Source organism: Fukomys damarensis, unplaced genomic scaffold, assembly GCF_012274545.1.
Source record: "Fukomys damarensis isolate Sample0158 unplaced genomic scaffold, DMR_v1.0_HiC HiC_scaffold_37, whole genome shotgun sequence".
NCBI lineage: Eukaryota > Metazoa > Chordata > Mammalia > Rodentia > Bathyergidae > Fukomys > Fukomys damarensis.
Window position 1 is genome coordinate 20,678,912 of NW_022900949.1, and position 15,867 is coordinate 20,694,778.

Here is a 15,867-nt window from a genome sequence, read left to right on the forward strand (position 1 = left end):
CTGAGGCGCCCGAGGCGCTCTGCCCGCCCGCATGGCCGAGGCTCCCGTTGAGGACCCGAGCGACGCGCTCAGGACGCAGCAGTGCTGGAAGCTCGTCAGGAACCTGGAGGCCGCTATTCAGCAGTTCCAGTGCCACCCCAGGTGATCCGCGGGGGCCGCGTGCGCAACCCTGCCCGGGCGGCTCGAGGCCTGGGCGCCACAGCTTCAGTGTCTTAAGAGTGCCCAGACTGTCCCAGGACCGTATCCCCAGAGCACGCACTCTGGAGCCTGATGGCCCGGGTTCGAATCCCGACCACCCTCTCCCAGAGACTGAGTTAGGCAAGTTATTTAACTTCTCTGTGCCTCGGTTTAGCTCCTCTGGAAAACAGCGCTGACGAATAGTGTCTGCTTCGTAGGTCCTAGGGAATATTACATTAGCTAATCTTAGTAAATGGTGACAAGAGGGCAGTGCATAATGGGCACCCAGTCCCTGTGTTTATTCCTTGAGGCTTCTCTAATGAAATATCACAGATTGGGTGGTTTATAAATAATAGAAACTTCCCCAAGGGCCTGAGGAGTCCAGGATCAAAGCCCTGTGAGATTCAATGTAAGGATAGCCCCTGCTTCATGGCAAGAACCATCTGGCTGTGCCCTCCCATGGTGGAAGAGGCAGGGGAGTTTTTCCCCACTTCTTCCACTCCACCCCACCCTGCTTTTATAAGGGCGCTAATCCTGTTTATAGGGGCCCCACCTTCACGACCTCATCATCCCCAAAGGCCTCACCTCCTAGTACCATCACCATGGGAGTTAGGATTTCCACATGGGTTCTCTGGGGGCAGATTCTGAGACCTAGCAGTGCCACATATTGTGGCAACATAATTGTTATTCCTTGCCAAATAATCTTTCTTTGCTACCTGTGCCTGTTTTGATGTTTATTTGGATGAATGTAAAGATGTTGATTCTGGAAAACTGTATCTTTCTTCCTAAATATCTATGTATATAAGTAAATAGCCAGCACTCTGTAAGCTGTTCTGAGTATTAAAACTCCCCAAGGCAGAGGCCACAGGGGACCAGTGGGTGGTTTAGCGGAGAGCCACTCACACTGTGGCGTCTGCAGGTGAGAAGGACATACCTAGTGGACAGTCCGTCGAACTCAGCCTCCCCAGCTCATCTTGTTAACTGGACACCTCTGGTAAAATAGTGACGGCTGTGAAAAGCAGGTATTGGACATAGCTCTCCTGGTAAACACCAGACTTCCAGTGTCCAGCTTGCCCTGTTGTTTGCTCACTGGAATGACTTCTTGCCCAGGCTTCCTTGGCTTTCCATGGTGGAGCAACTCCCCAGCACACACACCAGCCAGACACAGGCACAGACTGACCTCTTCAGACGCTCTGTTGACATTTGACAACCAGACAGGGAAGTGTAGATGCCCACTTTAGTTTCTCTTCACCCAAAGTCCTCAGAAGACCACGTCGGTCCTCTTATGGAATCCTAGACCTGAGGTCTGAGTGTACTGGGCCAGGCCCTGGGGAGGCCACAGGGCACACATAGCAGCCGAAGCCCTGGCCTTGGCAAAGCTTACACTTTAGTCAGGAACCAATGGCAAACTGGACTATAATACTAGTGGTTGAGTGCTAAACAAAAACAAAGCGAGGAGACATAAGGAGAGTGGAGGCTGTAACTGTGGACAAGGCAGGGGTAAAGACCTGCCTCATCATGTATCAGAGGACAGGCAGAGGAGACAGGAAGTGGATAGCAGGGTACCTGGGCATCCTGGGAATGGCAAGGGGGCCGTTGTGTGGCCGGAACTGATGGGCAGGGGCACAGTGTGTGAAGGGGTTTAGCGCTTGGTGACAAAGGGCCTTAGATAACGTAAGGACTTGTGCTCTTACTTTGAATTAAATGGGAATCCAGGCACTCATTGGGACAGAGGGCTGATGACCTGTGGTGGGAGGATGGAACTCCATGAACTGAGTTGGGGCAGATAACGAGAGGGACAGCTTTAAGGGGAACACTACTTTCGGATGTGACCTGTGGCAGTGACTGTCAGAAATCAGCCCCTTTAAACTGTTAAGTATAGTTGGCTATATGAGCCTAGAGTAGAAAAGATGGGTCAGATTTGGGGTATCGGTCTGGCCATAATTAGCACCAAGATGGTATGTTAAACTGTGAGATATGGTGGGGTCAGCTGGGAAGCGAGTGTGTGTACAGGACAGACTGGCAGACCACGGGCACATCAAAATCTGGTATTCTCTGACGAGGGAGAAAGGAAACACTTCCTTTTATAATGCTGAGCAGTGTGCACAGCGAAGCACACCTAATGCCATCTTCACTGTCTCGTTCATTAGCACGCTTTGTTAGGGTGGGCTGTTCTAGTATTCAGTGGGATGTGTTGCTGCACATCCCAGATCCGTTTCTATAATAAGGAGATATGTTAATTTTGTATCTAATTTATTAGAAACAGGTGTTATCTTTAACATAAAGCATAAGACTGTTCTTTATGCATAACCTATTCTTCAGAAGTGGAATTGCTGAGCCTGTGAAGAAGGACTTAGCTAATTTGTGGTGATGTGGACTTCCCTTCTAGGCAGGGGGTTGTCATCTAAAATAGAGACGTTTGGAATTGGAAGGGAAGCTGGAGAGTGACCATTTGAATTTCATTTAGATTCTGAGTGAGACAGATACTTCTGAAGCAATCACAGAAAAAGTTAGGACTGAGGAGAACCTACCAGTCATGGGTCTGTCCACATTAGGGATTTAGACAAGGAATCTGCCCCTCTGTGCTTATTTCAGATGTTATTCATTTCTCAGAACCTCAGTTTCTACACGTGCAAAGAAGGAAGCCTCTCTCCTATTAGACTGTTGTGAGGATGACTACAGGAGAAAACATGGATGTTAATACGTATATCTTAGCAAACACAAGGGACAAGTTCAGCACTCAAAAGAGTACTAACACTGCCTTTAGACCTTCTAGAAGAGGAATCTATAAATTCACTGGGCTTGATTTTAGGTATTGTATTACTGCAATACCATGATAGCAGAGGGATTACCTGAAAACATCATTCCAAGTTTCTAAATCATATACTGAAGATGGATAGATAGACAAATTATGAAAATGATCCATACTGCATAACTTTACCATGCACAATAGGTCTTTTGCTTAAAATAGTAAGGAACTAAAAAAAATACATGATGGAATTTCGTGACAAATGAAGTTAAATAGTAAAAAGGAGCCATTTAGCACGGTGGGGTGGGGGGGTAAAGGAGAGTTATTTCTAGACCAGAAGGATGAATCACTGAGGTCTTTCAAATGTCAAGCAGTGTCAAATATAAAGAGATGGTAAATTTAGGTGGTTGTTTGTATTTATTACATTGATGTAGCACTCAGAACCTGCACAGGATGCAGGAACCTCGCCAGGATTTGAACAGGTAATACTTCCTGCACCTTGTTAAATATTTAGGAGTTTTCAACTAGTTAAAGGTGTGGCAGTGGTAAAAGAAGACTCTAAGTAGCAGAGTGAGAGCAGGTGCAGAAAGCAGCCGAGATATTCAGATCTGAGCAATAGTGAGTGAGAAAGGAACAAAGAATTTAGAGTCCCCCCTGCCAGTGCCTGAGATAAAGCCTCTTTGAAGAGGACATGGCTGCCACTGAAACTTACAGCATGACCATGGTGAAGAAACTTGCTCAAGGCTGCACCTGCCCTGGTCTTCAGGAATGGCTTGCTGATCTAGGAAACTTGCTAACAAGTACACATGGTCTACCATCCTTTACTTAGCTGGGAGAACCTCATTTTCATTCTTGAAGGTCTCGAGTTCTCAGAGGTTTTGCCATTTTGTTTGGGTTGCTGTGTTTTTCCATTAAGATTTGCTCTTGAGTGTGGAAACACCAAGAGGCCCTTTTAAGAATGCCCTGTGTTCCAGACAGAGCCTTTCTTTATCCCATTGTGTACCGAGACCCCGCTGTCCCTGGGTGATCAGAAGCAATTGTGCATTTTGTTCAGTGGCATTAGGACTTTTAGCGAGTAAAAGATAGCATGATAGTTATCAGTGCATCTGCTGGCCAAATGTCAGCTCATCTAGATCAGTGGAATCCTTGTGTTTTCCGTTGGGACCATATTCCCCTTGAGAAGTAGGGCCTCCCAAACCATCAGTTTGTAAAGCATCTACTGGAACCTTTAAGATAGAACTACATCCCTTCATGGATTTGCATCTCAGCTGTTATAACCAGATCTTCAGTAAGCTGTTGTATTCATCCACTGGGACCCCAGTTGAGGATGATGAATTATGTGATGAGATCAGTTAACTAGTGGGCCATTTCTTCACTTCTCTTGTTGTGAAATAAGTACCTCGATCAGAAGTGATGTTATGTCCAATAGCATGCTGGTGGGTAAGATTCTGTAAGTTCATGCAGAGTAGTTCTTGCAGATGCATTATGGTTTCAGAATGCAGATTTATATCTAGAATGTACTCTGTCCCGGTGAGGATGCTGGAAGAGGTTCGAGGTTGTTGACCCACTTCTGGGTGGTTGGATGTCCCTTCTGGTCAATTGGGGAGTCAGTATTGATGACTACTGTTGGCCAGTTAGACACTCTGTATTTGCTGAGAAACCAGGGCAGTTTTGGTAAGGAAAAATCCATGCTGTTGAATTCCATCCCTGCTACCACAGTCATTTTGTTCAAATGCCTTTGAGCAAACACTGGAACAATGCAGAAATTAACAGATACCCGTAGAGCGTGTCGTTCTGCAGTTTGCCATTCCCTGAATGCTGGGCACGTTCTTTGCAGTAGACGCTACTGCATTCACGCGGGGACATTCATGGACTGCTCCCATTCTTAAAGGCTCCTCCACGAACTCCTCCACAGGTTCGTTACCAGTCTCCATTTTGTTTCTTCCAGCTTCCTAACCATGCAACTAACACTCTAGCAACTGCCCATAAATCAGTATAGATATATACTTCTGGTCATTTCTCATGCAGAAAAAGTGGACAACCAAACGGGCATCAGGTTCTGCTCAGCAGGAGGACATCCCTTGGTGACTGTCTTTTAAAATCACTTCTGAACGGGGCTCTGAAGTTGCTACATAGTATCTGGTGACAGACTCGTCTGTTGATCGGGCTGGAGTTTTTTCTTCCCCAGTCAACAAACTAGGACTTCCCATGAGGCCATCGGACATAAGCTGGAAGAGTTCCGGAGCCTTTCCCTGTCTTTGATGTCATTGCTGCTTGTAAAAGGTACAGATTCTACATGTTGTAGAATCTCCATCTCTGTCTGGGGTGGTAGAATGTTTCCCTCTACCCGGACTTGGGTCATGGAAATGTCAGGAACGCTACATAAATGAAGCTGTTCTGCTGTGTCCAGTCTTTTCCCCATTAGCATTGACTTTGTGCCGGTGCTACTTTAAATTTGCCATTTTTCCCTCTGGAATAAATTTCCTGTTTTGTGGGGAAAGTTACATTTCCTTTTCATGCACAGACTTAAGCTGAGCAGTGACGTCTATATCAGTTGCCTCTGTGGTGATTGCCAACTAGAGATTCTCTTTTCATCATTTTTATACACTTATTAGGACCTCCCACTACAAATTACTCATTTTTTCGTTCAGTCACATCAGTATATATTTCTGGATCCATGTTTTATTTAAAGGGTTATAATTCGACACATTCATCTTTTATTTCAGTGCTCACAGTGTCCCAGATATGCCCAGGGAGAGTCTCTTCAGTCTAGTTTCTCCATCATTTTCATAAGCCCCCATCACTTTGGGGGCACATATCTTACATAACGAAATGTTCCAGGCTCATTTTATGCATTTGCTTTTGAATAATACTAAACTCATATCCAGACATCTCACCCATTAGAAACCAACACCTGGTGTGCTCCCAGCTACTGCAGCAGGTCTTGATTAGAAGCCAAAATATATGTAACACATTTATACGTGTATGAGCTGTAAGTATAGCTGTATATCTAAGTGTTTATTTATTTACAAAGCATGCGTTTACATCAGCCTTTCCAACTCCATTCCATTGTCTCCACACACTCCTAGCCTACTCCTCTTCTACGTTTATAAACGTCTTTTCTGAAACGGAAAAACTTTGCTGTTCTCTTCCATGCATTCTTATTCCATGTAGCTCTCTCCTCTGCCGGCACCTCGGGCCGCCCCCCACCCCCCCCATGCTGACCCACATCCTTTTCCACCAAGCCTGGATGGTTCCCAACCTTTCTCAGCACCCACGTCACTGTTCACTTTGATTCTTCCATGCTGAAAAGGGGAGAGAATGGATGGAAAATAGGATGGCACAGAAAGTGATTACCAATTATGTGTGACAGGCAGAGTCACGGGGGCTGGGGTGCTGTGGAGGACAAGGTGGAATCTGGGAATGTGTCGCTGGCCCCTATGTGACGGGTGAGCATGGCATGGCGGTAGCTGGAATAAGAAAGGAGGCTTGTCACTATCTCGGGACATAGGACACATTCTGTTTACTTGTTGCTGGGTGTCAAGCCATCCAGATGTAGGATCTGCAAGAGCAGAGGCCTTTCCTTGTTCCCCATTACTATTCTTGGGGCAAAATGGCACACCCATTTTGGTGGTAAGCAGTAAGTATTCACTTATTCTGTGTTAAATGTATGAAGCTCAATTAGTTTGAACTCAGATTTTCCAAATCAGAATAAAGGCACTGTGCTTAATTCTTTGCAAAAAGAAGGCGATAAAAGTCCTTTAGGTTAGTGACACAATGGGGACTTTAGTGAGATACCTCAAGAGACAATTTGAGTGACAGGTTAAAAAAATAAAAGCTTAGCAACTTATAGTAACTTTAGAAAACATCTAAATTATTACTTAAGTTTTGTGGGACACGCGTTTGAAAGTATAATGGCTTGTATGTGTACATGCTCCTGGAGACTGAACCTAGGGCTTCCACACTGAGCTACATCTATAGCTCTCTTTTTTTAAGTTTTCAAGTTGCTCAGGCCACACTTGAACTTGCCTTCCTCCTCTCAACCTCCCAGAATACTGGGAATAAAGATGTGTATCACCTTAGCCAGCTGAAAGTACGATGGATGATTTTATTTTTGTTTTACATCTTTAAAAGTCTCTACAATATATCATAGGGGAAAACTTCAACATTTCTAAAATCCAGTTTCTGGGATCCCACATGTACAATTTGTCCTTAAGAATAGTGGTTATCTTTGAAAATAATCAAGAACATTTTCCTGAAATTTTATGTCATCAACCCCTAAAAACTGCTTTTCTCCTATTTTGTTATGAACAACTTTGGAAATATATGTAATTTTGATCATATGGTTCATTCACTTCTACAGTGCAATACAATAACATTTAATTTTAACATGCAAATAGTAATTTAGTGGTAGTTTTCACAAATGATTTTCAAAGATGATTATAGATTTTTAGTAGGCAAAACCTTAAATACTGATAATCTTTTCTATTGATCATTGTATCTTTAAAAAAACGATAATCTGTCTTAGTCATTTTCTTGTCACTGAAACATGATACCCAACATCTGCAATTTAGGAAAGTGAATGATTTTTTTTTTAATGGTACTAGGGATCGAACTCGAGTCCCTGTGCTTGCGAGGCAGAGGCGGTGGAACCACTGAGCTAAATCCCCAGCCCCAATACCTGCAATTTAAAGGAGGAGAGGTTTGTTGGGCTCCCACATTTAGTCTGTAGTTGTCTGGCTCCATGACAGGAAGGAGTGGTGGAAGGGACTGGGGGAAGGAAAGCTGCTCACATCATGGCCTCCAGGAAGCACACAGCATCGGGAGAAATGGGGGAGGAAGATACATTCGGGTCACTCTCCCAACCTCTTCCAACCGGGCCCTGCCTCTTAACCTTGCATTTGCTACAGTGCCCTCCTGACTGGATCATCCTTCAAAAGCCCCACCTACCATCTGAGCACTTAACAACATCCAACATAAAAAGAGTTTTCAGAGGCCAGGTACTTGGTAAAAGACTATGCAGTGTTTGAGATCTTACCTTATTGAGTTGGTAAAAATCTTCTTATTACTAATCCATGACCTTTAGCAGGAGACAAAAGATTCCCTGGTCAGAAACCAAGGATTTTTATCAAAAAGCAGTAACCAGAACCTTGTGTTCATTTGTGCTGAGCCCTTATGCTGTTCGTGCCACAGTGGTGATGCAGAAGACTCATCACGAATGACTATGCACACGGTGAGTTACCCTAAAGAAGAGGAGCCCTGAGCTTGGGGGTTCACCATTTTTATAGAGGCAGTAACAAGCCCGCCCTGTGTGGACCACACACAGAGGATGAGGCACGAGGTTAAAAGTTCGAGACTAACCTGGGCAACTTAGCGAGACCCTGTCTCAGAAACAAGTTTTTCGTTTTTTGTTTTGTTTTGGTTTTTGTTTGTGTGTTTGTTTGCATGTGGCTCAGTGTGAAGGCCCTGGGTCCCACCCCAAGTCCTGGAGGGGGGCTGTAACAAGTTTGCTTCTTGGCAGAGAAAGATATGGCTGTGTCCTTCCAAGTCGTTCACAGCAAACACAGCTCTGAGAAATGGTCTACAGAAAGACTAGTGAGAATTTTTTATTCTTGGCATATCCAAAAGGAACGTGCAGGGATCATCGAGGCTCTAGTGTATTCCCAAAAGAAAAAAATGTAGTCTCCCACAGTGAGTTAGACGAAATCAAAAATACAGTTTTCTGTGACAAAACACCAGAAATTTTTATTTAAATTCAGATGTTCCTTCCCCACCCAGATAATGCTGTTATCATTATAATTCTGATGAGTGTGTGGAAGCTGAGAAGTTAGAGGGATTCATTGAAAATAATTTTGAATATTAAGAATCTTTTTATTTTAAATTAGCCTTTCTTAGTTGAATATTGCTGTGTTCTCATAGTTTGTTCCAAATGTGATTAAAAAAAATATTTCAAAACTTGACAACGAAATAGTGCCAGCCACTGTCACTGCACCAAGAATGAGTCATCTTGCTCTAGGATGTGCTATTTATCAAGCACCAAAATGCTTGTAAGTATCAAGTGCTATCATTCTTACAACTCCTGTATGAAGTAAACTCTATTGTTTTCCCTGAGAGGACACTAAGGCACAGAAAGTTAATTTCCCTAATGACACACAGAGGATCGTTTGAGATGTTTTCACCCGTGGTTGTCAGGAGCTGCCAACACTTGGTGTACATAAGTGACGTCACAGGACGGCAGAGGTGTAACAGAACAGAGCGGGTCATGTCGATAGCTGAACAAAGCCATCCATCAAGTTTATTTCTCTCCCTCTCTCTCTTTTTCCCCCATTAAATTTATTGGTACATTTAAAGCACTCAACGCAGTTACATTATCATTGGGATCTTGTACCTTTACATGATATACCTTGGTTCTTGTTTTCTTCCTGTGCTCCTGCCCCCCCCAACCAGTCTCACCTTCTCTCTTTACAAACACTTTGTTTCCATTTTTTATTTTTTCACATTTTCTCTTTTCCCTTATTTCCTTTCCACTTCCCCTTTAGCCATGTTTTTCCTATTTCACACTCCCAATTATACCATTTGAACCTTATTTACACTTTTAGTTTTTCACGTGAGAGAAAACTATTCAGTATTTACTCAAGTGTGTCCTATTTGTTTCACTTAAGTGTATAGCTTCAATGTTCATCCATTTAGCTATAAATGTCAGTAGTTTCTCATTCTTTTTGGCTGAAGAAAAACCACATCTTCCTTATCCAGTCTCCAGCTGATGGGCATTTGGGTTGTTTCTAAGTTTTAGCTGTTAGAAACTGTGCCACTATAAACATGGGTGCACGTATATCACTGTGGTATGATTCTTTTAATTCTTCTGGGAGCATACCCAGCAGAGGGATAGCTGAGTCAAATGGAAACTCTAATCCTAGTTCTTTGTGGTATCTCCATATTGATTTCCATAGTGGTTGCACCAGTCTGCACTCCCACCAATGGAGAAGAGTTCCTTTATCCCCACAGCCCCACCAGCATCTGTTATTGTTGATTTCTTGATAGCAGACACTCTTTCTGGGGTGAGGTGAAATCTCAGTGTTGTTCTCATCTGCATCTCTCCAATGACAAGTGATGCTGAACATTTTTTGATATATTTATTTGCTGCTTTTACTTCTTTGTCTAAGAAATATCTGTTCATTTTAGATTCCCATTTTTGAATCAGGTCTTTGTATTTGGGGGTCTGATTTTTTTTTTAATTCTTTATATATTCTAGATAGTAGTCCTTCGTCTGAGGAACACCTGGTAAATTTTTTTCCCCACATTGTAGGTTGTCTCTTAGCTCTGTTGGTGATTTCTCTTACACTGCAAAAACTTTAATACAGTGAGATCCCAGTTGTTTATTCTTTGTGCAAGTTCTCATGCTGCTGAGGATTTGTTCATAAAGTCTTCTTCTATGCCATTGTCTTCAAGAGTTACCTAATTTACTTTCCAGTAAGTTCAGTGTTTCTGTTTTGATATTTAGATCTTGGATTTTAGCTTAGTGCATGGTGAAAGATAGGGATCTAGTTGTAATCTTTGGCAAGTTGACAGCCAGTTTTTCCAACGCCATTTATTAAAAAGGCTATCTTTCCTCCAGTGAGGAGGATGAGGTAGCTGAGTTCCTTCCTGTGTTGTTTATGCATCTTCTAATCTATTGCATTGATCCTCGGGTCTGTTTCTTTGCCAGTACCATGCTGTTTTTATGACAGTGGCTTTGTAATATAGTTTCAAGTTGGGAATTGTGATAGCCTTTGCCAAGTCTCTGTTGCGTAGAATGTTTTTTTGCTATTCTAGGTCTCTTCTGGTTTCAAATGAAGTTCTGGATTGTTTTCTCAAGCTCTGTGAAATATACTGTTGGGATTGCAATAGGGATTGCATTGAATCTGTATAGGAATTTTGAAAGTATGGCCATTTTCACTATGTTGATTCTTCCTACCCAGGAGCAAGGGATGTCTTTCCATCTTCTTATATCCTCTTCTGTCTCTTTTTTCAGAGTGCTGTGATTTTCAGTGTAGGACTCTTTTGCTTCTTTCGTTAGATTGATTCCTAGATTTTTCAATTTTTTGGATGTTATGGTAAAAGGAATCGTTTCCCTAATTTGTCTCTCAGTGAGTCTGATATTTGTGTACAAGAAGGCTATTGATTTTTGAGTGTTGGCTTTGTATCCCACTACTTTACTGAGTCTGTCAATTAAGTCTATCAGTCTTTCAGCAGAGTTTTTTGGATCTTCTATGTAGAGTATCATATCATCAGCAAATAGTGACAATTTAACTTCTTCCTTCCCTATTTTTATTCCTTTTATTTCTTTCTCTTGTCTAATTGCTGTGGCTAATGTTTCTAGAACTATATTGAAGAGGAATAGTATATGTGCTGCCGAAGCGAGCACGGAAGAGGAATAGTAATAGTGGATATCCTTGTTTTGTTCCTGAATTTAGTGTGAAGGTTTTTAGTTTTTGACCATTTAGAATGATTTTGGCTATTGGTTTTCATAGATTTGTGAGACTGAGATAAAGACCATCTATTACAATTTTCTGTAGCATTTTTATCATGAATGGGTGTTGAATTTTGTCAGATGCTTTTTCTGCATCAATTGAGATGATCATATGTTTTTTGTCCTTGACTCTGTTAATATAGTGTATTACATTTATTGATTTACTTATGTTGAACCATCCTTGCATCTCTGGGATAAATCTGACTTGGTCAGGGTGTATGATCTTCTTGATGATCTTCTGTATTCTCTTTGCCAGTATCTTATTGAGGATTTTTGCATCTATGTTCATTAGCAAGATTGGTCTGTAGTTCTCTTTCTTGGTTATGTCTTTCCCTGGCTTTGGAATCAAAGTAATACTTGCTTCCAGGAATTAAGTTGAAAGTATTGCTTCTCTTTCAATTTCATTAAAGAGTTTCAAGTGTAGTGGTGATAGTTCTTCTCTAAATGCTTGTAGAATTCAGCATTGAAGCCATCAGGACCTGGACTTTTCTTTGTTGGTAACGTTTTAATTACATTTTCATTTTCACTGAGTGTAATTGGTGTGTTTAGACTTTTTATATCTTCTTCATTCAACTTTGGAAGTTCATATGTGTTTAGGAATCTGTCCATTTCTTCTGTATTTTCCATTTTATTAGAGTATAGGTTTTCAAAGTAGACATTGATGATCCTCTAGATTTCTGGTGGCTGTGTTGTGACTTCAGCTTTTTCATTCCTAATTGTATGAATTTGAGCCTTTTCTTTCCATTTTTGGATAAGGTTGGCTAAGGGTTATTGATTTTATTTATTCTTTTGAAAAACTAACTCTTTATTCATTGATTTTTGTATCATTTTCTTAGTCTCTATTGCATTAATTTCTGCTCTGATCTTTATAATTTCTTCCATTATACAAGCTTTCAGTTTGTCCTTTTTTTTTTTCTAGGTGCTTAAGGTTAAGCATTAGGTTGTTTATTTGCGCTCACTCTGATTTCCCATTATGGGCATTTACTGCTATGAATTTCCCTCATAGAACTGCTTTCATTGTATCCCATAGATTTCTGTATGTTTTATTGGCATTATCATTTAATTGTAGAAACTGTGTAATTTCTTCTTTAATTTCCTCTGTGACTTAATGGTTGTTCATTTGGGTGTTATTTAATTTCCATGTGTTTGTGAAGTTCTTGCAGTTTCTTAGGCTATTGATCTCCAGTTTAATTGCCCTATGGTCTGATAATATACAGGGGATAACTTCAATTCCTTTGCATTTACTTAAGCATGTTCTATGAGCTAGCATGTGGTCTATTTTGGAGAATGACCCATGTGCAGCTGAAAAGAATGTATATTCTGATTTTGTCGGGTGGAACACTCTGTAGACATCTACTAAGTCCATTTGTTCTAAGACTTGGTTCAGTTCTATTATTTTGTTGTTGATTTTTTTTGTCTTGATGATCTATCTATTTGTGTCAGTAGAGTATTGATGTCCCCCACTACAATTGTATTAGTGTTTATTTCATTTTTCATATCCATTAATACCTTTTTTGTATAGTTGGGGCATTACTCTTTTTGGTGCATATATATTTATGATTGCCATTTCTTCCTCTTGTATTGTTCCCTTTACGAGGATGTAGTGCACTTCTTTGTCTCTCTTGAGTAGTTTTGGTTTGAAATCTATTCTGTCTGCAAATAAGATGGCTATCTTTTTTTTTTTCCTGGACTCCTGTCACATGGAAACCTGTTTTCCATCCTTTTACTCTCAGTCTGTGAATTTCTTTGTGAATTAAATGGGTTTCTTGTATAGAGCATATTGTTGGATGTTGTTTCTTAATCCATTCTGCCAGCCTGTTTCTTTTGATTGGTAAATTGACATTAACATTGATGGTTATAACTGTTATGTGTTGGCTTTTCATTGTCATGTTATTTTCCTGTTGTTGGTTCTTTTATTTTTTTATTTTTCCCTCTCTCCCTTTTCTTTTCTTACCTTACCTGGTATATTTGCTCTGTTTGCCCTTATGGAGTTGTGGTCTTCATTTTCTTTTTCCAGGACATTGTTTAGAAGTGTTTGGAGTGCCGGTTTGGTGTTTATGAAATTTCTCAGGTGTTCTTGTGGAAGTATCTTATTTCCCCATCAATTTTGAAAGATATTTTTGCAGGATACATCAGTCTAGGTTGGAGGTTGTTTTCTTTTAGTATTTGAATTACCTCACTCCAGGCTCTCCTTGATTGGAGGGTTTGTGTTTAAAAGTCTGGTGTGATTCTGATGGGCTTTCCTTTGCATGTGATTTGTTTCTTTTCTCTAACTGCTTGTAGTATTTGGTTCTTATGTTGGGTTTCCGGGATCTTGACTATTATATGTCTAGGTGTAGATTTTTTTTTTTATTGTGGCTAGTTGGAGTCCTATATGCCTCACTTATCTGTATGTCAAATTCTTCCCCTCTGTTTGGGAAGTTTTCTGTCATTAAAGTTGTTTTTTTTTTAATGTCATGTGTACTTTCTCCTGCTACTTCATGGATTCCTATCAGTCTTACATTATTCTCCTTTGCATTATCTAAAAGTTGTTGGATTGATTTCTCATGATCTCTTACTGTTTTTAAGAGATCTCTCTTTCTATGGTCACTGAACGAAATCCTATCATCTGAAATTCTATCTTCACATTCATTCATTCTGCTGTGAATGCTTTCAATAGAGTTTTTAATCTCCTGGATATCTGTTTGAATCTGTTTCATGGATTTCATTTCTTTTCTGTGTTGGGCATTCAAGGTTTTCATTTCTTTCGTCTGCTGGGCATTCATTGTTTCCATCATGGTCCTGAGCTCTTTTTTTTATCTGTTTCTGTTCTAGAATCTCTGATCATGTCTTTCATTCTCACCATCTCAGTGGTTATCTGGGAAATTATTTCTGTTTTGAATTTTTCCAGAGCCTCATTTATCTGTTGTTTTTGTTTTTGTTTTTTTTGTTGTAGGTTTTTTTTTTTTTTTTCCTGTGCTATTGGTTCAGGGTGTCCAGATGGTTGGCTGTCAAACTTTTCCACCTCATTTCCCCCAGAGTTTACCTTTGGTGGGGTATAAGTCTGTGTTTGTGCCTTGTTTAAATGCCTTCTCATTTCTATTTTTGTCATTGGTAATGTCCTTGGTTTAATTCCTTGGTTTAATACTTCGATATTCCAGATATAGCTGGTCTTTAGGTTTTGAGTCTCTAATGATTCTGAGGCAAACTCATTTTCCTAGTGTAAGCCAGCTGAATTCTGGTGGAGAGTCGCAGAACCTGTAGCTGCTGGGAAACCCCGCTGAACATTTGTGAGTGAATCACAGGGAAAAAAATTCATATTGTTATTAAAATGATCTTGAGCTTGTGGATTCCCTCACAGAACATTCTAGAACACCAGGGCTCCCCAGACCAAATTTTGTGGTCTTAAAGTGTTTCTGTTGAGGGTGCCCATGCATAATTTATAACTGTTTTGAGCACATAAGATATTAAAGGAATACACTTAAACTGATGACAAGAAGATGGAGAGGGTGGAGATAAGATGAGTATCAGTGCAGCGAACATGCCACAGCCCAGGGAATCTGATGATCTGAAGGAGTCCTGAAAACTCCAGATCAGGAGCAGATAACCCGGAAGTTTCCTTGCTTCAGCCCTTGTTTAAAATGTGACTGCCCCATAATACTGTATGCACTAACATATATTCCATGGAAACATTTTATAACACAAAACATTTAATCCATTTTTTTCAGAAATGCCATTTCAGATGATCTAAAAGTTGGCTTTTTCACCACAGACCATGCTACTCAAACATATGCTAGTGAAATTGTGCCTCTGAAAGAGCTGAGTTCATCTACACAAAAGCTAGCACAGGTAAATCTGGACTTACTCTGAAACCCCTGTGATAATTTTTAGAATTACTTGTCTGCATGTGTCTTTCATGGACAGAATTGAAATGATGAAAAATTTTAAAATATTAGCCTCTGACAAGCAAGGTGAGTGATGGTGGTTGTTTTAAAAATGAATATAAGCTGTGGTTTGTATTTATGTCATGCTTGCATATGTTAACTTTTGTAATGAAATGTTTTGTTACTTTTTAATATTTTGACATCTGTGCATTTTCTATTTATGACACTTTAAAAATTTATAGAACTTTTTTGCATATGTAGAGAGAATAAAGAGAATAGTATATGGAAAAACTGTGTTCCCCGTCACATGGCTTTGTCAGATCTTGACATTTTGCCATATTTTGTTTGGGATATTTTGATTGCCAAAGAATATAACCTTTCATATGCATCATATATCAAGAGTTATTATTAAAAGCCAGGCGTGGTGCCGCTCATCTGTAATCCCAGCACTCAGGTGGCTGAGGCAGGAGGACCGCTGTGAGTTCAAGACCAGCCTGAGCTACATAGTGAGTTCCAGATCAGTCTCAACTACATAGTGAGACCCTGTCTCAAAAAAAAAAAAAAAAAAA

The 15,867-nt window shown here is 40.6% G+C and overlaps 1 protein-coding gene across 2 annotated transcripts in view; it reads left to right on the forward strand.

Annotated features, from left to right (window-relative positions):
• The first annotated feature begins 6 nt into the window (after positions 1-6).
• CUNH10orf67 (chromosome unknown C10orf67 homolog) overlaps positions 7-15,867 on the forward strand; it is a 105,370-nt gene continuing 89,509 nt past the window's right edge. For both annotated transcript variants that reach the window (XR_779337.3, XM_010619821.1), the window contains exons 1-2: positions 7-141; positions 15,143-15,263. Coding sequence is in view for 1 of the 2 variants with exons in the window: in XM_010619821.1 (XP_010618123.1) it covers positions 32-141; positions 15,143-15,263 (231 nt within the window). In the remaining variant the exon portion in view is untranslated. The remainder of the gene's footprint in view (positions 142-15,142; positions 15,264-15,867) is intronic.